This window comes from Corvus hawaiiensis, chromosome 14 (assembly GCF_020740725.1).
Source record: "Corvus hawaiiensis isolate bCorHaw1 chromosome 14, bCorHaw1.pri.cur, whole genome shotgun sequence".
In the NCBI taxonomy this organism is placed as follows: Eukaryota; Metazoa; Chordata; class Aves; order Passeriformes; family Corvidae; genus Corvus; species Corvus hawaiiensis.
In genome coordinates this window covers 1,827,546-1,850,979 of record NC_063226.1, presented here as the reverse complement: position 1 = coordinate 1,850,979, position 23,434 = coordinate 1,827,546, and the positions used below count along the sequence as shown (strand labels likewise).

Sequence of the window (23,434 nt, the reverse complement as noted above, 5' to 3'; positions counted from 1 at the left end):
TTGCTTCTTTAACTGTTTGCAGCAGAAGCCAATGCTTGCTGTCCATGCACCTGTTTGAATGTCTTATTTCTTATATGCCTTTGACACTAATTTTATTTAGAGCCATAAAGAATTTGAGCTGTCCAAGTACATCTAGGCTTTGCACCATACCTAATTCTAGGAGATTCCTCGAAGTTCAATATGTGTTCACTCTTTCTGAGCCACTGAACACGTGGATTTAGAAGCAGGCACTCAAAAGGGAAAACCAGAACAGGGTGGGGCTGGAGGAACTAAAATAACATTTGTGGCCTTCATCTACTGATACCTAAAGGGCATTATGTGTATTAAAATGTTCTGGATTTTAAGGAAACAACCCACATGAAACAGCTCTTAGGAAATTATCAAGATAGTTTTAAAATATTATGTAGGTCAGGGAGTGAAATTAAAACTCACTGCTGGTTTGGTGGCCAAAAGCTAATAAATGATCAGTGTTCCATGACACTGCACACTATTAAAAGAAGAAAGGACACTTCTCTGAAGTATTGTAAAGGATTATTCTTCACAAATGTTTGTCACGCTCTCCTGTGAGCTTATCCATGTTTTGTTGCACTCTGGTTTTGGGATCTAAAGCTTTCAACAACTTTTTCTGTGCCATTTTGAGTAAAAACAGCAATTGGAGATTGTTCTACAAAAGTTAAAGCAAATTATGTGATTAATTTTAATTTCCATCTACTGCAGATTAGTGTAAGTAGATCCTTTCAAGGCGGATGTTTTCAGTACGATATTTCTGAAATACAGAATGATTAGAAGAATAATGTTTCAAGACTTTCAGTGATTTTGACTTACGGAGGCTCAGAGAGAAATTTGTGACAATGGAGATTTATAAAAAAAGATCACTAGCTATGCTGAAATGCTTCTTTTCTGATCCTTTCCTTTCCCTTGTTCCAGCCTGATCATAGGAATTGTTTGAGACCATCTGGAGCGCCTTCCATGTTTGTGTTCATTTTAGAATGAATTCATTATTATTCAGACCACTCAAGTCCTTCCTGTGAAAGCTGCTGCTGCTGGTAGCTGTTGGGAGATAACACCAGTAGAAAAATCGTGGTTCCTCAAAGGACCATGGTAAAATTTTGGCCAACAGAGACAGGAGCACATGGAAATCTTTGTTTTGATAGTCAAGATCTGTGCTTTGTCACATAACAAAGCTTCTCTTGCTAAGTGCTTCAGGAACACCACTGATGGTGAATCCATTGGGGAGGAAATCTTTCTGTGTTCTGCTAAGTAAAATGAGATAGATTTGGAGCATAATCATTCTTGCAATTAAATTAAAAATTTTAAGTGGTTTAAAAATTCTCAGTACATATTTTTCTCCTAATTTAAATTTCTCTTGTGAATTACAGTGTGCTAAGTGGCAGGAAATAACTCTGATCACTTGTGCAAAGTATGAAAGACATGGCCATATTTTGTTATCTAGCCTGGTGAATTTGGTCTTGGGGATTTAAATTAATGAATTAGGATTGTAGATTATTTTTAGTATCTCTGTCATTTACCGTGTTACAACTTCATGATTTATAACCTCCCATCTCTTTATCAGAGCAGGAAGGAATTAGTGCTGTGCTCTCTTTTGCCAAATGTCTGAAACAGAAAGGTGGTAGGACCCTGGGATGCTTGGAAATACAAGATACGCAATGAAAACATACAGAAACTGTAGGCTTGCTGACTGCACAGCATTGGGGGTTTTAATATAGGCTTTTTGCATAAATAAGCATTTGGTTTTTTATGTTTGGATGCAATGTTTGGCACTTTGCAGATGAGCTCAGTGAAAATGCTGCGGGCGCGGCTCAATGGGATCCTGTTCCGGCTCATGTTCGAGGAGCACGTGAACAACATCAAACCTGACATCATGGCAGTGACTCTGGCCTGTGAGGAGCTCAAGAAGAGTGAAAGCTTCAGCAAGCTCCTCGAGTTGGTGCTGTTCCTTGGGAACTACATGAACTCTGGCTCCAGAAATGCACAATCCCTCGGCTTCAACATCAGCTTTCTCTGCAAGGTAAGCTGCAGCCATAAAACACTGAAGTGCAGCTCTGTGAAACTCAGGACACAGGAAAAAGTACCCAAAGCAGGGAAAAGCACTCAATCAGTGTAATCTACTGACTGCACCTCTGTGTTTAATAATGGACAGGGAACTACAGAGTGAGTGCTCCCAGGCTGGTCCCTGCTCCAGCTGTCTTGGTGCAGTGGGGATTTAAGGCAGTTTCATTGTGAGTCTCTTCTGGACTGCGAAGTAGAACAAATGTTTTCAATCTGACTTTGTTTACTTACCTTGTCAATAGAATATACAGAGCCTGTGTGTGTCAAATACCTTGTTACTCCTCTGTCTTTGCATCTCCCACCCAGCTGTCCTTCAAGCACTTTCACAGAAATAAGGAGCTGTGTTAAGGATGAACACGGTTTAACCTTTAACCAAAGTTGGACTTCAATTGTGGCAGCAAAATGTGCGATGCACCAAGAACTCCAGAATCCAGAGCAGTGAGATATTAGTGTGCAGTGCTTGTTTGTGTATGGGGTAAAATAAATGTGTGTAAGGTAGTGATCCAAACTTCACTGTCTCAGTTCAAAAAGCACACTTGAAAGTATCTTTATTTTAAGGACATGCAATGATTGTAAATGGATCAAAAAAAAAAAAATAGCATAAATCTTGCAGAGGCTTTTCTTCTGGTCTCATCAGAGGATCCAGATTTCAGGTCCTGGTTTTAGGCACCATGAGATGTGGTGCAAACCTCAAGATTTCAACTTGGGGGAAAATCATATTTCCAACACAGCAAGTGTGATCTGGCACATTTCAGCAGAGAAAGGCTCTGCTTGCTGTGGTTAAATGCAAAGATGTTGCCAACTTCTGATAAAGTAAAAATCATCACCTGAGAAAAATTTTCATTCTTTAATAACTCTATTAAAAGAGAAGCCAAGTTGAAGGATTTTTGTCATCGATCTCCTGCTGCATTTTCTTTGTGGTAGTAGCAGAATCTAAAGGGAAATGAATGTTTGAAGTAGAACACTCGTTACCAAGTGGGAGAGGAGGTGATGAGTGTGCAGGAGTGGTGCTGCAGCAGAGCAGGGCTGGGAGCAGGAGCTCCTGCACTCCAGGTGATGGATTTCTGAATTGCTGTCAGCACATCTCGCCTGTTGGCACAGCTGATGCAGACTGACTCGTCCTGCAAACTGTTCTCTGTTGAACTGAGGAATTGCTGAGGCCAAGTTACCTGTGCTTACCGCTAAATTCCTCTGGAAATAATGCAGACAGAAATCTATGGCTATTTAATTAATTTAATTCAGCATTACCCTCAGAAACAAAATCTGCTTGTTAACTTCTAAAAATTTGTTTTCAAGGTAGATATTTCTGAGGGAAATGTCCTTTTCTGTTTTGCTTTTTTTCTTTCACCCCCTCCCTGTGAGATTTGGAGAAAATACTCGAAAACTTTTTGCGTAATGAAATCAAATGCTGGCAGTGCTGCTGCATTTAGGTAACCAGGTATGTTTTGTGATAAGGTCATGGCTAAAAATAATCACAGACACTGATGGTGATTGAAACAAAAAAGATCTTGCCAAGATCCAGACATGAAATTGTATCGTTAATATCTCCATGTATTGATTGAACCTTATGAATTACCAGTGCTGAGTTCCAAACTCAGAGCATGTCAGGAAGTTATGGAAATGTGGATCAGTTTCCCTGGACAGTGTGACACATGCATTGTTTACAACTGAACTTTATTGTTTATTTTCCATGTTAAAAGATACTTTCTTTTATTTAAAATAATTGGTTTTTGTATTTGCCATTCTAATTTGAATTAGATTAGTATAATAGTTTGCTTTTGCAGGACTTACTTTTTCTCAAATGTTTTTGCACCTGTACATATCCTTTAGTATCATATTGAGAGAGGCTGCCCTCCACTCCATTGGTGTTTAATTTTAGAAATGAGGTGTTTACATAGTATTTTCAACACTTTTTAAAATTACTGTTAATCATCCAAATTTATATTTGGGTAATGGATTTCTTTGTGTATTGATTATTTTCAAGTGATAATTGAATTTGGTTCCTCTGTTTAGAAGCATTTAAACTCTGTCCTCCCCTTTCCACTCAGAAGAGTAAGATGACTTTATTGGCTTTGTTTCTGAACTAAGACTATGGTTTTCAACTGTTGTGAGGAGTGTAAAATACTAAACTATCAGATGGGGATATCTTTTACAAGCACCAGCTTTAATATCTATTTACAGCCACCTACCAGCTTTTTTCATTATTCAAACAGTCTCAGAATTCATGATTGTTGGTCACTAACTGGCCCTCACTGAGAAGATGAAAACTTGGGCATGTGGAAGCATGGCAGGGGGTCCTGTTCACTGACACTTTGCTGGGAATTAAAATTTCTAGTTTATATTCCTTGGCTGAAGAAGGCTCTGATAGAAATAAGTGACATCTAACAGCAAGAGCAAGGTCTCCTTGGCAGTGTCATGTGCTTTACATGTGTGTGCTTTGTGGGACGTCTGGATGCTACTAAATTTTTAAAGTTGTGTGAATATTGAAAGTTTTTTTGATTTTTAAAATTTTAATTGTGTGTGACATCAATTTGAGAAGGCACTGCAACCATGCTAGAGGTTTTCCTTGGATAATTTTAAGGTGTATTTATTTTTTTGCTCCTAAGGAATGTATTTCAGTCTTCAAGCTTGTCTAGCAGCATTTGGGAGCCTTTATTTTGTTTCTTGATATAACAACTCCTTTTGTAGACCAGTGACTATCATTTAGTGGTCTTTCTGCTCATGATAAGAGAATTTTATATTTTTTTTTGTCAGCTGTCAGCAAGGTAGAAGATGTCTGTGTGCACATTTCTATGAATACACGCACTTCATGATGAGGAATCCTAATGTGATGAATTCACTTTTCAATAAAACCAGAGTTTTGTATTGATTTTTTTTTTGCTTGTTTCTTGAACAATCTTAAAATTAATTGTCTGTTTACTAGATGTAGTACTTACATTATACAGTCCGAAAAAAAAGAAGTAAAAAGGCAAGTATTGATCTGGGTAAATGTTTGGTTTTGGAAAATAAATCTTTTTACAACAGAGCTGGTCATTTCATGCACAGAAATCTGGTTTTGTTACAACTTTTATTAAAACATGGTAAAGAAAGTAAAGCACAACTCTAGCCTGTCTGGTCTGAGCTGGAGGGCTAATGACTGAATAGTAATTGCAAATCCTTAAAAACAGATTATCTCTCTGGGTGTTATATTGCAGCATATGATTTTATTGAAGGTAGAAATGATTTGTAAACGACCTGTGGCAGAAGGCAGAGAACTTAATTTTGTTCAAATAAGAGACATCACACTCAGAATTTATGGGATGTATCAAGCCTGGCAAGGGAGACCAGCTATTCCCATGTATGCACTGGAGCATCTTCACTGCCTGAGCATGAAATGCTCTGTAAAAATAGAAATATTGCAGGAGAAGTGCTCAGGCTGAGGGAGGCTGCTGCAGTAATTCACTCCAGGTAAATCTTTTGCTGTGTTTGTTGAACATGTACAAAGGATCCAGCTGCTTTTGGAACCCCCAGTGCGGCAGGAGCCTCCTCAGGAGTTCCAAATTCTGCTCCAGGGGAGTGGAACTGAAAGGAAAGAGGTTTGCTGTAGGATTGTGCAGGTACAGCTCCTGGTCCTGTGGTGCTGAATTAAAGTGAAGACCAACAGCTCAGTTTTAATCAAGCTTTTGCAGCGTTCTGGCTGGATCAATGTGTGTTTTATCTGTGAAGTGCTATTATGTTCCTTTTGTTCATAGTGCAAATAGTGCGAGACAAGCTGTTTATCCAGTCTGAGGATTACTGATGAGGGTACATGTACTGTCCAGCAGCCCTTGTTCTGGCAAGGGGGGAAAGATTTCTAGGGTAGGAGGAGGTCTATAGTCTCATAAAAATCAATAGAGAGCTTTTTATAGCTATAATAAGGCGTCACTCTAGTGATGGTTCATGCAGAAATTTTTCCTTGCATTGGCTGTTGTGTTTAACCCCCACACCTGCAGGCTGCATCCAGAAGCACCTGGGGTGAACCCAAACCCATCCTGGCAGGGGGTTAAGGTGTGACTGGCGTGGCTGAAGTGCTTTACTCTGCATAAGGGGAGAGTTTTGTTATGCGGATGTTTTTTGGCTTACAGAATTAAACACCTTGCTCTGTGTCTCCCTTGATTTGAATGGCTGTGCTGTGTTATGCTCTGTGTATCTTGGCCTTTAATCCTTTCCCAAACAGTGGATCTCATGGTATTGACCCTCCAATTGATGCTTCAGCATTCAGCTGGAGCTGCTTTCTGTAACCCACACTGATCTACTAATTTATTTAATTTATTTTTAAACTAAATGTGTTATTTCCAAATTCTGTCTCCCGGGTGAAGAAAGGCCATAGACTCAAAAACCTGTATTTTAAAATTTTAACACCACAGTGTTAAAAATTTATCCAGAATGATAGAATATCCTGAGTTGGAGGGGACCCATGAGGTTCATCAAAGTCCAGCTCCTGATCTTGTAAGCACAACTTAATGGGCTCTTTTTTATTTTCATCCACTTGGCTGTAGTGTGTAGAACAGCAGAAATCAGGCTAAGCCATTAGGTTCTTCACAAGCCAAGGAATATTATATCTGTTGGGCAAAATTCCTGCAAGTAAAAAACTGAATATAGAAAGTACTGCATTAAAATGGTGAGCAGGTTATTGAATATGAGTATATATGGAATCCAAGTACAGTATGGGAATACAGAGACTGTAAAGACACAGCCATGGTGTCACCTGTCCAGTTCCTACCTTTCATTTCTGGTTTTTTATTTAAATGGAGTGTGCTAATCTACACTCAAACAACACCTGTCTTATTTTTCATTATATGAGTTGGCTTAGGACTTGATTTTTAAATTACAGATATTGATTCTAAATATCAAGCAGACCTGTGTGTATCCATTGTGTTAAACGTAAGGATGCACATAGCAGAGACTTGTTTATGACTGGGCCAAAGAAGTGAACTTGATACATTTGTTCAAGGTCTGAGTAAATGTCTGCTACAAGGTGCTAATACTGACTCTTGTTATGATGTTGCTGTTGGTGGCAAAACATGTTTCTGTTGTAATTTGAAAGCAAAATAATTTTGTCCATTTAGAAAAAACCTGCTTTATCCACTTGATGATGTCAGAGAGATCAAAGACTGCAAATCCCACTACTGTTGTTCACAGACAAATTGAAATGCAATTTCTTTTTTCCATGCAGATGTTTAGCCACTAAATCTATGATTTTTTTTTTAAGTCAGAAGAACTTCTGTGTATGTAACACATGAAAGCCCTTTAACTGCATACCATTACTGAGCATTGTTTAGTCTTTAATCGCTGAATTGGTATGAATTAAATTGCTTTCTTAATTGCCTAAATACCTTATATTTTTAAAAGCCTGTTTTTCCACTGCACTCATTTATTCTTAACAGGGTAATCCTTAAAGCTGAAAGGCCTCTATTAAATTGAACATCGATGGCAAGCCTGTCATGAGGATTATAGAATTAGAACTTCAAGTGATTTAGAGAATGAGAAAACAAATAGGAGATTTTACACACGCATTTATGTATTCTTCTTAAATAAATCCTTTATTTCATTTGTTGTGTATGTTGCAGCTTACTTCTGTGTAAGAACTGTGCTGGATGAGTAAGGGAAATGCTGTTAAAACAATTCTTTCCAGATGTATTACTAATCCTCTCTGTCACGTGAAGTGTACTTGTCTCAATCTCTTACCTACACCTACTCTTGTCTGTTGCTGTTGTGAATAAGAGGAAATCTCTGCTTCTGCTGGATCTTCCATCAACTCACACATTCTTTCTTTACATCTGCACAAAAATGGGCAAACTAAGAAATTTGGTCTTAAATTCGTTCTCTCATTCTCTTAAGTTCCTGATGTTCCTTTGTCTGGACACGTGCGCTCTGCCATGGAATTTAGCCACGAGCTTATTGGAAACATGCCACTGGTCCTGTATTCTAACAATTATTTCAGGTTTTGGGGGTTTTTTTGTTTTTTTAACTAAAAAAACTCATTTCAGCAGTTCATGCACTCAGGCTAACAGAGAACAGAGTCTTATCACTTCCAAGAATACTGATGTATTTCAGGCCACTAAAAAGTGCCTCTGCAGTTGAAAGAACAGCAAAAATACACAGTTACCTGTTACTTCACCTTGTGCACAGTTTTCCTGCAGTTTTTCATAAATACAGCTGGATGTATTAAATTTCCTTTACCTACAGTCAGGATTACCTTTGCTTTTTTTGTGGTCATTCTGTATTCCAGTAAGGCAGGGTGCATTTATTTTGTGTCTGTATAGAATTGGTCTCAAAATCTTCAGCCTAAAGCAGCGTGGTTTAGATTTTGCTTCAAGAAAAAATTGTGGATTTACAACAAGGAGTTAGTTTAACCTGACTGGTCAAAATACAAATTCTGACTGTTAGGACAATGTCCAGCTATGGAGCATTTCAGGGATTTGCATTGAAGGAATATTCTAAATTCTGGTCTGTTTAATCTCTGTTCACAGCTGGTTTTTATTTGGGGGGATTCTGAACTGGCAATGCTAAAATCTCAGAACTTTATGGACTGTCTTCAGGTTTTGTTCTCATCAAAACTAATCATTCTTTTTTAAAATATTTCATAAGGTAGATTCCTTTTGTAGTCCTAAATTATGGAGAATTCAAGAAATTTCATTTTTTAAATGTGTTTATTTGCAGGCAACCCGTGTAGGCAACGTTTTGCTTATGAGTCGACATCTACAATATTCACTTTATTGAAGCATTTTTTTCTCATTGTTTTCACCTGTGTTCACTTTTTAGATTCGAGATACAAAATCATCAGATCAGAAAACGACCCTGTTGCATTTTCTGGCAGAAATCTGTGAGGAGAATTACCGGGACATCTTAAAATTTCCAGATGAATTGCAGCATGTGGAGAGTGCAAGTAAAGGTAAGCAAATGGACAAAGCACCTAAAGGTAACAGTTGTTTGCTTTGACATTAAATGCTTCCAGCATCTCATTTGAGGTTGTAGGATTATGTAAACTGTAAGCATTGATAATCCACGTGGATTGTGCCTTTCTGGTATTTATTGAGCTGAGAAGTCAGGAGGGAAAAGCAGTAATAGAGCAACTCCTCTTCTTCTGTAGCGGGCTGTGAAAATAAAACAGTGTATTTCAGTGAGGTGCTTGAAAAACCACGGCTCAGGAGTTGCCAGCAGTGCAGTGATGGTGTTCAGTGTCCTATTAAACCTCTGAAGAGTGAGCACTGTGTGTGCACGTGAGCCTTCACACACAGAGAGTTCCTCGTTTCCACACCTGATAGAGAATAGCAAACATGCTTTGGAAAAATCCCAGGCTGCACAGGAAATAGATAGAGTTTAATTGTGCTGCCCTGCACAAATTAATACTTTATTTGTGGTCAGTCAGCAGCCCAGGCTGGTGGCTGTGGTACCTTAGTTCATCTGTTGGGCACGTTCTCATGGGACACAGGCTGTGCTGCTTGGCACATTGCTGCTGAGTTATTGATGGCAAAGGTAGGTGGTAGCTGAAGATAACAAACTTTTAATTTGCCTGGGCATTAATGGTCCATCAGAAGATAAATACCTGGGTAGCACCAGAATGTCAAGGAAAATAGAGGGGAGAAATAGTTGGATAAACATTTCCATTAGCTGTGTCCAGGTTTGCTCTCGGAAATTTTTGTCTCCTTTTTTCCAGGGTTATCAGTCAGTGTCTCTCTTCAGAGCAATGATTAGCTGTTAGACAGATACTTTATTAATTAGGCCATCATTTGCTTTCAGTTTGTGTTCTTCTGTCTTAACCTGTCTGGTGAGAGCAGAGCTCTTGTTTCCCCGAGGACCTGGGGAACAGTTCATCCATCAACCCAACTTTGCCATTATTTCATCTCAGACTTCTTCACGCTTTTATGTGTCTGTCTTTGTCATACAATTTTTTTGCTGTTTCTTGAACTTTGCATGCACCTTTCCATATTTTTTTCTGTATATAAATTGTATTTTATTTGTACTGATGAAATGTGTCCCTGCCACCCTTTGCTGCAGGGTGGTTCATAGGCCTGAGTGCCTATGGACAAAATGGGACTGATCTGGGATTAGTGGGGTGTCTGTGCAAGGCCAGGAGCTGCACTGGATGATCCTTGTCGTTCTCTTCCAGCTCAGGATATTCTGTGTTTCTATGGTGGACTAATGCAGTGATTAATTTATTTATGCAAGTAGCAGTTGGGTATCTTATCTAAATTCCAAAAATGTTTTCTACCACTTGATAATTCTTTTCTTGAGGTGACTTTTAATTTTTTTCTTCCTTTCTTTGTAAAGTCTTCTGGTTTACCAGGCACTTTTGATGATCTTTTATGAATTTTCTTCTGTGGCTGACACTTGACCTTGCAGCTTTGAGATTTTTATAGTTTGATTCAAAGGCTCTGATGTTCTGCAAGTTGACTTCAGGAATTAAACTGAAAGAGTCAGTAAAGTTTAGTTAAGCTGTAGCATCCTAAACAGAGAAAGCCTGTTAATGGGAGCAAAGCCTCTAATAATTCTGATGCTTAGAACACATATGAAAAAGATTTTATTGCAGTTAAATTTGTTTCATTCTGTAACATAAAAGCTGCATTTCTTATAAACAGCAATGACTTCTAGCAGAGCATAAATTACTGTTCATTTTTAATGACCAAACCTTCCCTTTTGGCCCTTCTTTGCTTTCTGGTGCAAAGCAGAGTTTTGGCGGAATAACCGGGATTTGTGCATGTTGCTTCAGCTGTTCCCCATGGTCCTTCTTGGGGTTCATTAATTGTAATGTTCATCTGCTCTCTCACATGTGGTGCTTTTTTTGTGTAGGAAGTTGAAGTGCTTTGCATGCAAGAGATATTGCACTTCCTATTTATTGTTTGGTGTTTTATAAACCAGTGGTTTCGGGGATGGGCAGTTGGGTTTATTTTTCCTGTGGGAAGCCTCTTTTGAAAAAATTGATATGAGGATGCTGGCATCAGTTAGTTATTCATAAAATAGGAAGAAACCTACCAGCAAATATTATCTCTGCATGAGTTTTAAATAAGGAAATATGAGCTAGACAGGTGAGTGTCATTACTTGAGATGGATGCTGGTACTTTTCAGTCAGGAGGCAGCCTCGTAGTTAGGACTGTACATAACCTTCCAACTGCTACACTTGGCATCTGCAACTTCTTTTAAATCTTGGCCGCATATTCTCAGTTCCATGTAAAGAAAAAAAATCCTATTCAGCTTTAATTTTCATCTAAGAATAAAGAATCAGCATCTGAACAATGGCTGATTTTTTTTTTTAATGAAGAGCAGATAAAGCATAAAACTGGATTTTAATATGAAAAGGTCAATGGGATTAGATGAACTGCCCATGCATGTACTAAAATCTTCAATAATCTGATATAAGGTATAATAAAACAGTTAATCTTTTTAAAGATGGAAGATCAACCTGGAGGTTTATGAAAACTAAAAATAAATTAGGAAACAGTTTTATTCTGGAAAATATGAGCAAAGGTCAAAGTGATTAACGATCAAGAGATCATTGGAAAAGCACTTCTTCTTCCTGGAAGCAGACTGTGAAAGGAAAACCAATCAAAACTCACAGGGTTGTGACGAAGTGCATTGTTTGATGTCAGTGAAATTCCCTTTCATTCCCATCCCATATTGGCGTTCGGTCAAATATCCAAATAAAAGCAAGAGGTCAGAATTTCTAGACACAATCACGTGGTTAAAAGTATAGTTTGGAATTACTTAGAAAAGAAATGTATTTTTTAAGTCAAGTCTCTCCTGAGTGTCAAGCCTCTTGGAAATCATAAAAATGAAATAGGTAGCACACAAAATTCAGATGATTAAAATAAGTTAGCCATGTATTTCATAACAATAACTTAATTTTAGATATTAAGAGCGATAGTTTTAAATTCCAGTTCATGATTCAAACATTGTGCCTGTAAATAATAAAACATAAAAACAAACCATAGCTGTGTCTTCATCTGTTGAATATCCAGTTCCTGATGTACCTGTTACCTGCTTGCTTTGTCTGCCAGCAGTGAGAGTCACTGGGCTGCAGAGATTCACAGCAAGTTGAGATTAACTGTGAAAGTGGTGTAGATATATTATATATATATCTATATATCTTAGTCTTTTTCAGTAATAATGAGGGCTTTTTTGAGCACTTAACATTCTGAATTCTTTGCCTGACATAGAGGTGTGCTGCTTGATAATTCTCTTTTAAAGTGTTGTTAAAAGTAAAATCAAGTGAAAGGGGCCTTGTTGGGGGTGAATTAGGTCTGTGCAGTGGACTAAAAAGTACCAATAGCACCAGCACAGATTTGTCACTTATGTGGTCATTGCAATTTATTTCATTAATTTGCAAGCATATGATTCTGATGGTTGAGGCATCTCTCTAGAAAGGCCATTAGCAATCAGATACACTGTGGAATACAAATGCGTGTATACTTTTTTTATTACAAATAGTGTAATAAAATATTAATTTTAAGATTTTATACAGGTACTTCACTGTGATTTAATGGCATAATTTTAGAATGGGGGAAATATTTTAAAACATCCTGTGCAACTGTCACTTTGAAGTATAGCAATTTAAAACATGCTCATAAGCAGCAGCCATTTTTCTGTCAAACAAAAGTTTTATAGTTTGTTGCAGCAGAAAAAAAACTGTTTTAGCGTAGAGATCTGCAGCATTCCACCTTGCACAGTTTAAATTGCTGAAACAGATTCTGCCCAACCTGGCACATGAGTGGTATAAAGCAGACAGTGTTTTGTGGCAGGAAACAGTTAATTCTGGTACCTGGGACTTTTCTCTAATGGCATCTGAAGCTGCTGGCATTTTGCATTGTAACCACAAGTTGTACAGAGACTTCTGTCATTGTTTTCCCTCACATAAACTGCAGTACTGGTGTGGAAGGAGCTCTCTGGGTGTTTTCCTGGCTGTAGGACACACACAGGTGGATAAAACACGGGGGACTCCTTCCTGTTGTGGCGCTCTGGGTGTGCGCCCAGCACTGCCCCGGGGATGGGGAGATGCATCAGCTCATTAAAAGTTTCCTCCAGTCACTTCTCCTTCGCTGGCAGGCGTCAGTGAGGAAGGCAGGGAGGCAGAAACCTCACAGGCACTTCTTGTGTTGTAGTTCCAAGGAGCAATTTCTGTAGGAGATCCTTTTGGAGGCTTGCTAAGATTCTGGATTGCCTTACACTCAGTAAAATTGCTCAGTGAATTTTCCCAGTCTGTGAAGACTTTGAGGATTTTTGTTAGTTGCTGTCTGTGTGTAACAAATGGTGTACAGAGCTGTGGTTGTTCTGCATTCTGAAGCTACATTTTGAAGTTATAATTTGGAATCCCCATTAAACAGCTTTTTGTATGGCTTGCATTTTAAGGCTCTGCTTCTCTCCCTGAAGTGTAAGTATCAAGGGCAAAATGAAAGAGCAGCCCAAATGACTCTCATGGGCTCTTGCTTATTAAAGAAATTAAAGCATTTAAGAATATCTGGCTGTAGTTAAACCAATTCAGAAGTGAAGATTGCTTTAAATGTCTTAAGTTGTGTAATCCATTTAGAATTCCTTAACACAAGCCACTAGAGAGAGGTGGAAGCTACAAAATGGCACTTTGTTCTTTCTTTTCCTGCTTATCTGTGGTTGAATTTGCACTTTGATGGCTGTGAGGAAGGTTGTGGCACCTCTGCAAGTGGGTCAGGCAGTCAGAAAGGCCAGGTCCAATTAGAGGTTGGGAGTATGAAGGGAGATCAGTTGGATGAAGTTGCCCAACAGCTCTGTGAGGTTTTTATATCAACAGCAGGTTGTGTGACAACAGCTTTGCTCCTTCTCTGTGCATTCCTTACTTTGTTTACTTGTCTCCTGTGCCTCATTTGCAATTTGTCTTACACCCTTGCCAGCAGTTTTGCTTCAGTATGCTCATTTAATACATTCTGATTTTGTAATTATAAGCTCTCTTTTAAAAATAAACTCAACTTTGGAGATCTTGAAAGACATTTGTAATTAAATCAACATCAAAGTACAGCGAGTTTCTGGAGTGCTCTGGAGGTGATATCCCATATTGCCGGGAGAATGCTGCTGATTGCAGAGCTGTTCTCACCCATCAGCTCCAGTGCTCCTGGTTATTTTTCTAAAATTGGGACATCTGTTTTCTAGAAGATTTGCAGTTGTAATATGAAAAGTCAGTTCAAGTAAAAAACTTTCTATGACAGGCTGTTTGCTGTTTAGTGAGGTAAATGAGAAGGGTAGAGGGGGAAGGCTGTTCCTGACAAGGGAAAGTTGGGAGTGTGGCACACACGGAGTGCCTGAGACTGAATCTCTCACTAAACTCTAAACCAAGAGTTACTGAGGCTTGGACTTGTCACAAAGTGTTTGATGTTCAAATTGTGCTCACCTCCACCTGCAGGTGGAGGGACAGTGACAGCAGTGCACAAGTGCTGTGTCTGTGTTTGGCCAAGGCTGTGGAGTTGCTGTAACAGCCTGAAAGGTGGAGCACAGCTGTGTCCCTGCCTTCCTTCACCTTCCCCAGCAGTGCTGTGAGCAGGCAGATGAGATGCTGAGGCTCTCCTGGGGAAGGAAATCTTAGCATGCAAATCAAAAGTGCAAATGCACATCTATGTGTGAAATCTGTTCAAAAATTCTGTTTTGAAGGCTCCTCCAAACAAATTCCAGTACGTAGTAATAGGATATGAACAAATCATTGCTCTTTGGGTAGACCTGCTCTTACTCCTGAACTTGAAAAGGTGCAGAGAAGATTCTGCGAGGGAAAAAGTCTGTTATGCATGAGGTACTGGTTGTTAAGCACAAGGGCTTTGTGTCAGAAAGCTTTCCCAGTTTTTGGAAGAGAAGGATGGCGACTCCTCTAGCTGGGTAAGATAGCATCTTTTCTTCTCCTTTGACCTTGAGGTGTTTAAACATTTATTGTCTTAACAAATAGAAACTTACTTGGTATGAATTGAGTAATCAATGCTTGTAATTCCTGCAGATTATGTACTTGCTCACCCATTTCCCTCCAAACTGCCTTTCATTCTTTTGTGGAAGACTACTTCCATCTGCCCTCAGGCAGTAAGAAATAAATAGTCATTAGTATGCTTACAATGTAGTTATGGTACAAATACTGTCTAGACTTAAAAATCCATGAGTTCATTTGCTTCATACAGACTTGCTTTTGCTCACTGAAGTAATTTATGTTGTTGTCTTTCACTTCAGAGTTGTTTCGAACTGTGCACGTGGCCATGCCAGTTCTGTATCATTTTACCTCTCGTTATGGGGAGGACTCTCAGTCTGAGGCAATCTTATTTTAGAAAGGATTAGTCTGACCTTTGGTCCTATTGCTGTATTAATGTAAATACAAAATGCTTAGCTTGACTACAGGGACCAGCTAGTGCTCGACATCAACATGAGATTAACTGCTTGTAGCATTTTTCTGGGACTAAACTGCTCTACCAGACACTCACTAAGCCTTCCTTAGCGTGCAGACTGTGCAACTGCTTTCTCCAAAATAAGTAGATAGGATTGGGTTGAGGGTTTTTTTTCTGAGGAGCAATTAATACAGGGAAAATAATAAGGTGAAGGAAATTATTACCTTCCATGTCAACATAATATTGTGCCCTCTCTTCAGTGACTGTGAATTTCTACTATAATTAAATAATAAAATGCAAAATAATCTTTTAATCAGTTCAAGATTTAATGATGCATGATTGAGTTGCATTCTGTATTTGTGCAGAGACAATACTGATAGATCCAAGTGCTCGTATTAGTCTGCCCCTGAGAGGAATAATCTGGACAATACATTATTACATGACTTCACCTGGTTCATGTTAGTTCTCTGTTACAGTGATCCTGCAGTGAGTTGAAACATGCATGTTTAACTCCTGCTATTGGCTCTTTTCTTTGTCTCATAAATCCTTTTATCACCGTGGTTTGAGGTACGCACATTAAAGGTGCTCTATTTCTTTCCCTGTTCAAGCTTCAGGTGCCCTCTGCAAGCTAACCTTTCCTTAGGGCTAAACTAAGGGCCAGATTGACACAATTTGGACCAGACTGAGAAATTGTGCTGCCTTTTTTCCTCTCGTTGGCCTTCAAGATGGGCCCGTAGCATAGGCTTTGGGGTTTATGCAGTTTTTTCGGACAGGGCATTTGGGGGGACCCCTGCAGTTCCTCCGGGCTGTCTTCCCCACCATCTGCACATGTTCTCAGAGACTTTAAAAGCTACATCCCCACCCCTTACTCTTGATATGTTTCTGAACCTGTTGTCTAAGAATGCACATCATTCCTGTCTAAACTCATTTATACTCTGTCTCTACTGTTCCCCGTGTCAGCGCATTTGACTTTTGAATTCTCACACTTTGCCATTTCTTTGAATGCTGATCTTTCCACTGGGGATGGGAGTCTTAATTGTCCTGTAAAGCTGTGAGGGTGGCTGAGGTGGGTTGTTTACTGCTGTTGATTTGTTTTAATTTGGAAATGTGGCAAACATTTTATCTTTGCTAATCCAAGGAAATAAATGGCCAGGCATCCTTTAGGTTGCTTCCTTTTTTTGGGGGTCTGCTCATCCTCAAGTGTTTGGGGTTACACACAGGGCTTTTTTTTTTGTGGTGGCTTTTGGTGCTGGGGTTTTTTTCTTCATATTTTCTGTATTTGCCTCATGTTCCTGCCTTCAAATCTGTTATTTATGTATTGGATTTAGTTGGTTTTTCTCTCTTGTTGCAGCATTAAATGGAATAATGTTGGAATGGCTGCTCCAGAGAGGCTTTCTCAGTAAGAGCCCTTGCACAGTGCTTGCGTGCCACTGAAGGCCAAATGCTGCCTTTCATGTCCATTTTTGAGACTAGTTCTATTAAGATACCTAATTTTCACATGGAATGATGGGCAAATGGAAGGTGAACAAGCCTCTGTCTTTGAGGAGTGCAGGGGACAGGCTGTTCAGTGTGTGCATTTTGAAATGGTTTCAAGGAAATGGCTTTGTGCTGCAAGTAGAATTTATGCTTTCATAAATTAAAACCTTGCAAGAGTTTGAAGAAATTTATATGAATTTCCCTGAAAGTAAAAGGTATTCATGCTGATTCCTCTGCACGTTACTGAAGTAGTAAATCTCGAATAAAAGGGTTTATGGGAGGAAATGCAGATATTTTATTATAGTCTATATATATATGTTCCCTGTTCTGTCGTCTTTTTAAATTTGTCTTGCAGAACAACAACTTCATAAATTATTTGAACAGAAACTTGTACATTTGCCTGGGCTAGGGGAAAAAAAAAGTTAACAGAATTGCATATTCTACAATGTCTTTTTGTTAATTGAGTGTGAATATAGCAGTTAATTCTGGGAAGCACAGCTTTAGGATGCAGCCTTCTTGCTTGGATAGAGGATCTCCATCCTTTCAAAGCCAGTACTGCACCTCATCTAGGGCTTTCTGAACTTAATTTTATAGAACAGTGTTACTGAAAACACTTTACATCCATCTTAATCACAAAGGCTAACAGTTATTTGTCATTGCTTGCTGAATTTCTTTGCACTTTGGAATTTCAGACAAAAATAAACTTTTACTCTTGCTACATGGTCATGCATTTAAATATTTTCAAATGGCTGCAAACAGTTAAACTTTGTGTTACGTTGCCTATTTACGTACCAGCTGCTATTTTTTTTATGAACAAAGCCACCGTTTGCATCCTCCTCATTTATTTTTCAGTTCCAGCATTTTCCTTCAGTGCTGTTTCTCCCCATCCAACTGCACAATGGCCTATAAAAACATTACAGTAATTCAGGTTCTTCAGTTCAAGCAGAAATGTGTGCTTTGATCATGATATCAAATGATTAAACTAAGGCAACCAGAACCTAAAAGCTTTGATAATTAATGTTATTCTGAGTGTTTTAGTGGTTGATTTCAAGGTTAACTCTCAAATGTGATTTTAAAAGCTACAAGGATTCTGTGGTCAGTATAGATTCCTACCCCAGCTGAATTAAGCTTTAAAAACTTTCACTGCAATTCTAGGGCTACATGATTAGTAGTTCCTTTGGTACCCAGTATAAAATGGATAAAATTGAAAATAAAATCAAGACAATGGCTGCTATAAAGACAGCTCTATTGGTGCCTTATGTATTTGAACACGCTCGTGAAATCAGTGTTATGGCTGATGTGAGTCGTTACGTAGAAAGAATAGAAAATTTATTTTCTTCTGGGAGCAGCTTCCTTATTTACCAGATTTTTATTTCCTATATGCTGTTTTTCAAGCCACCGTGACTCAATTTCCTTCTACTCTTGAATCTCACGTAGTCACGGCACCATTTTTTTTTAAATAGCAAGAAAACAGAAATATAAATGGTTCTTTAGAAAGTACTTGGTGGAACTTCTGGGCAAACTGCTTGCCATCAAAAGATAATAAAAACCCCTTAAAAAATGGAGTCATTTGCTTTTCTTGGCTGCACTAGGGAGAAAGGGGTCTTGGGATTCTCTGCTTTTCCTTGGAAGCACTGCTTTGTGAGCTGTGCAAGAGGAGACACAGAATGGAAGAGAGGCTTGGGTGCCAAAAGGCAGCTTTCAATGAAGAGGAGGTGCTTGTCCAATTGTTCTTATGATAAAAGTGAGAATGACAAATGGACCCTCATGGGTTATGGCATAAAAGTCAATATTACCAGTTCAGATTTAATTCTCCAGCTAGACCAGGAATTTCTCTGCAGAGACTCTCTCACTTTCCAGGTCTGGAATTTCTTTGTGATGTGGGATTGCCTCGCTGTCACAATGGTGCTGTCATTTTTTGCTCACATGATGTATCAATTAGGGGTTGTTTAATCCAAATTAGCATCACAGTGGTTTTCACTAGAATAGCTTGTCACACAGCAAGCAGGAGTTCTTTACAGTACCCTCTTTTTTTAATGAGTGTGCTGTACTGTGACTCCTTTACATCCTTTTGATTATCAGCAGCTTTTATTATTCAGACCTACCTTTGTCATTTACACAGCTCTGGGTCCCAGAAATCAGTGTAATTTCAGTAGAAGAAAAATATTTAATTTTTTTTCCCCCATGTCTGTTACTTAAATCATTCCTGTAACAGAAATGTTAATAATATGATCATTCATTTAACCAACTACATGCATGAAAAAGATGAAATATCTTTGAACTCTAGTTAGTTTTTAATCTTTGAATTAGATTTAAAAGAATATTAGAAATAATAATATTAGAAATATTGGAATTTTTGCCATAAATTTAAATAGAAATGGAGTAATTTGAACTAATGGTGGAATTAAGTGGTGACATTTCGATGTTAAATATGATGATCTGGTATATTACAGGAGATATTTTCACTTTATTTTTATGAAGGGAGGGATTTTTATGAGCAGTAATTCAGAAGAATGTGAGTCTACTTAATGGAATCATTCTCTTTAAGACTGTTTATACTGACATTGTTTTTTCCCCTTTCTGGAATCTGGAAGCTTTATACTTTTTTTTTTTTTCCCCCCCCCCCTCAGTTTCAGCCCAGACTTTGAAGAGCAACCTTGATTCAATGAACCAGCAGATCCAGCGCCTGGAGAAGGACATTGAGAATTTCCCTAAAACCCAGGATGAGCACGATAAGTTTGTAGAAAAGATGAGCATATCCTTTTTGCACGTCCTCCCTGATCATCTGAACAGTCTCATCCTCTGCTTAAGTATTTACAGCACTTGAAAATCGGTTTTAAGTCTCTTCTTTCACACATTTCTTCTAGAGCAGAGAAAAGAGCATCGGTGAACATGGTGAATGTGAGCAAACAGAACGGAGGAGAGCTGAAAGCATCAATAATCAGATTTTCAAGGGGGCAACCAGAAAGTTCTTTTGAAGAAAGTAGTTACAGTGAGCAGCCTGTACTGAGTGAACTCAGTATGGGGATTTTTTTTCTGTCTGAAAGAATTACTGAATCAAATTTAGAAACATACCAGTGGCAAAGTTGATATATTTATTATTTAGTTCTAGATGTGGTGTTTTTTGAAGGGCAGAGTATTAATTTTGTTAATGGTTTTTGGTTATTTTTTACCATCATTTTAGAGAAATATTTACATTTCTTTTCACACGAAAGTGTTCTGTCCTTTAATTTCTGTAGAGAATAGAGACTGTGGATCCTTTAAGCACTACCAAGTAAAATCTGTGGGAGACTATAATATGGTATCTGTCTAGCTTGTTTCTGTATATCCAGCTTTCATTTTGTTCACAAGTTTGAGTAAAAAGCACACTGTAGATACAAGAAGTTCACAAAATTGCAGCAAAGACTAAGAAAAAGGCATTTTTTTTAAAAAAAGAAACCCCCAGTTTTTTATTGTGCACAAATCCCACGCCTGTGTGGATATGGGAGCATTTGGAGTGCAGTGCATGGCAAGTCCAAGGCATTTTGTGCATTATAGAAGCTCAAATAGTTCCTGTGATATCTTTCCTTTGTTGCTGCAACAGAAGTCATGACAGAAATTGTGGGGTTTGGGGTTTTTCAGAGGAAAGAAAAAGGAGGGGATTGATGTTCAGAGCTGTTCACAGCTGCTCATCACGTTCGGTGGGTGGATGTAATGAAGAGCTTCTCCCCACTGCTGTGTCTGTGGAAAGTCAGTTTTTTGCAGGATTTACCATCTGAATGGAGTCAGTGACAGAATTTCGCAGAAGATATTTAATATCTTCTCTGTATGGATTTATTTTAAGTTCCTGCCAAGACTGCAGGAAAGGAGCTTAAGGGAGACAACTCCTAACTAAGTGGAAAATTGTTTCTTATTCCTTACATCTTCCCTTTCACCTTGTCTTACATGCAAGGGTAAGAGACTTGCTGCTGGTAATCACGTTTATCAGTTGTGCTGTTAAACAAAGCTTCTTATTTCCCTCAGGTGCATTCATGTCAGAAAAACTTCCAGAATTGCCTTGTAACTGTCCTGTGCCTTGTCACCCCGTGCAGGCTCTGCATTGTCACAGCAGCCCCGCTCTGCTCATAACTTAAACCAGTTTCTGAAATGCACCTTTACCACTGCTGCTTCTTGTTAAGTTGGACAGCTCTGCTTCCAGCTTATAGGAGTTATTTTCCAGTTGCATTGTCCTTTTGCTACCTATGTATTTCCTTACTGAAATGATTGGCATCACCCAAATGATTTGGCAAGAACAAAGAGCCAAGTAGGTAATATTTAACATTTTTCTCTGTAGCTTGTCACCTGAATTTCTTAGAGAAGAAAGTTTGTCTGACAATGCAAAAGAGTAAAAGAAAGTATGTACTAATGCTTCTTAGTATTGGCAAAACCGGGAGGATCCTATGTCATGTTTGAAAATGAATTGTTCCAAGTGTTCTGGGCAGCCTGGCTCCAGTGCGTGAACGTTGATTCCCAGGTAGATTACCAACCCCTGTAATTGAAACAGCCCCCAGAACTGTGCATGCCTGGCAGCTTTTATCATCCCTGGGACTCTGAGGGCTTGACAAAAGAGATAAGCCTGTAAGAAATGAACTGATTCTACCTCAGGATTTATGTTTGTGTAATTAATAGATGACCTGATAAGGGGTGTGTTTCTTCTTTAGAAAGTCATCTCCTGTTATATCAAGTGATCAAGTTTGTTTCTGCTTATCACTGAACATTTTAAAATTTTCTACACTCCCATATTTTTATTAGATTGAAGAATAATTTTTGAGGGTGTAAAAGTGACACCCTAGTCTGCAGTATGTATTTCTTTGATTTTGTCAGCTGCCTGAAGATTTGTTGGTGATGGCACATACAGAGATTAGAAAGTTACAGAATCTCAGGCTGAACATCTCTGGGTGTGTCAGAAAATTTGAGATGTGTCTCAGTAGAGTTTTAGCATGCAGGAATTATAATATTCAAGGCATAGTTTCTCCTTCCTGTTCCTGCCATAAACAAAGCTGTTTACCAGTAGTTGTGGATGAGACTTTCTTGAGAGGGTGTGAGAGTAATACTGCTTGGAGTATCAAATTAAGTAAATTAAGTCAATAAGTTAATAATTAAGTATCAAATAATCAAGTTAACTGACAGGAAAAATACCATCCATAATACTAATTCATAATAGTGAAATTAATATTCATGATATAGAAGCAAATTCTGTGAAAGAATTTAAGTAATTCTAGTTTTTTCCCAACTTTTTTTTTAACAAACAAGCTTTTGGTACTGTGACAAAAAGATGAATAGAAATTCTACCTATGTTTTCATTTTGGATCTTTTCTTGGTCAGTTTCTAAGCAAGATAATTTTTTACTTCACTTAATCAGTTTTTTATTTAGCACATACAGTTATTCATCTCAGTGTAGTGTGGCTGAAGAAAATAATGGGAATAAAATATTCCTTCTGTGAGTTTCTTGCTATATTAATTATATATATAAATTTAGCTATTTCTTGCTATATTATAAACAACTTGTGTGATTTCTGAAACAACTTTATGATCTGATCTGTGGCTGGCATTGTATTTTACTTGAAGATGAATTTGTAAATAATTCAGCTTTAAATGGGAGAGGTTTCTTTTATAACTAGCCCTGCTGCATGAAGCACTGGGGAGTCTGATTCAACAGTTTAGAAAAGCAATTACAGACTATGCCAAGTCTGGCTTTTGCTCGGGGTTTTACTTCAGTTTGTGCCTCTAATTGAAGATCTTTTCTAAGGTGCAGAGCTCTGAATTTTATATTTACTTGCTGTAGGTGTATACACTGATTTCAGTGATGTTGAAACATGAGTGTCTAGTTGGGACTTGAGAAAGATACTGAGATTAATGGAGTTCAAATGTAAATGTTATTAACAAAGATTAAAAACAACAGAATGAAAAGCAATTTCAGAGGGAACGAATGAAAAGTTGGGCAGAGTTAACATCAATATTGATTTAGAACTATAAATACATGAATAATAAATACCACTTCTTTCCCCCTTCCAACATCTCACACGCATTCTATGACAAAAGTTTATTCCTCTAGAAAGTATTTATTCCTCTAGAAAATAAACAGGAGCTTTGAACGTTGTTCCAAGGAGGAGGCGGTGAGTGAGGGAGCATATTTGGTCCCTGGTTTAATCCTTTTCCTTATCCTACTGCCTGGAGAAGAATGACTTTGGCTGTGTATATTTTATGAAAAATCTGACATGAATTTATTTCTACAAAGGGTCCTTCATGTCCTGGTGTATCCTTAAACAGAGACCTTGTGTGGCTTTTCTCTTTTCAGCTGTGTCGTTCACCCTAATAAGAGACATTAATGTGCCTAAACTTGTTAAAATCTTTTGCCTACCAGAGCACTAAATGCTGCCACGTGGGTTTTCTAACTGATTGCATACATGTGAAGAATTAAAAGCTTATTTTTAAAGAATTGCAAAATTAAGAGAACGATGAATGAAAGAGCAAAAATTACTGCAGATAAAAAAATTCAAAGCACTGTGCATTCATCTTATCATTAAATG

The 23,434-nt window shown here is 38.2% G+C and overlaps 1 protein-coding gene across 4 annotated transcripts in view; it reads left to right on the top strand.

Moving 5' to 3' along the window:
* The window catches only part of DIAPH2 (diaphanous related formin 2), a 184,345-nt gene that overhangs the window by 72,180 nt on the left and 88,731 nt on the right, over window positions 1–23,434 (top strand). For all 4 annotated transcript variants that reach the window (XM_048318375.1, XM_048318376.1, XM_048318373.1 and 1 more), the window contains 3 exons: window positions 1,790–2,029; window positions 8,854–8,983; window positions 19,517–19,641. In XM_048318375.1, the coding sequence (XP_048174332.1) occupies window positions 1,790–2,029; window positions 8,854–8,983; window positions 19,517–19,641 (495 nt within the window). The remainder of the gene's footprint in view (window positions 1–1,789; window positions 2,030–8,853; window positions 8,984–19,516; window positions 19,642–23,434) is intronic.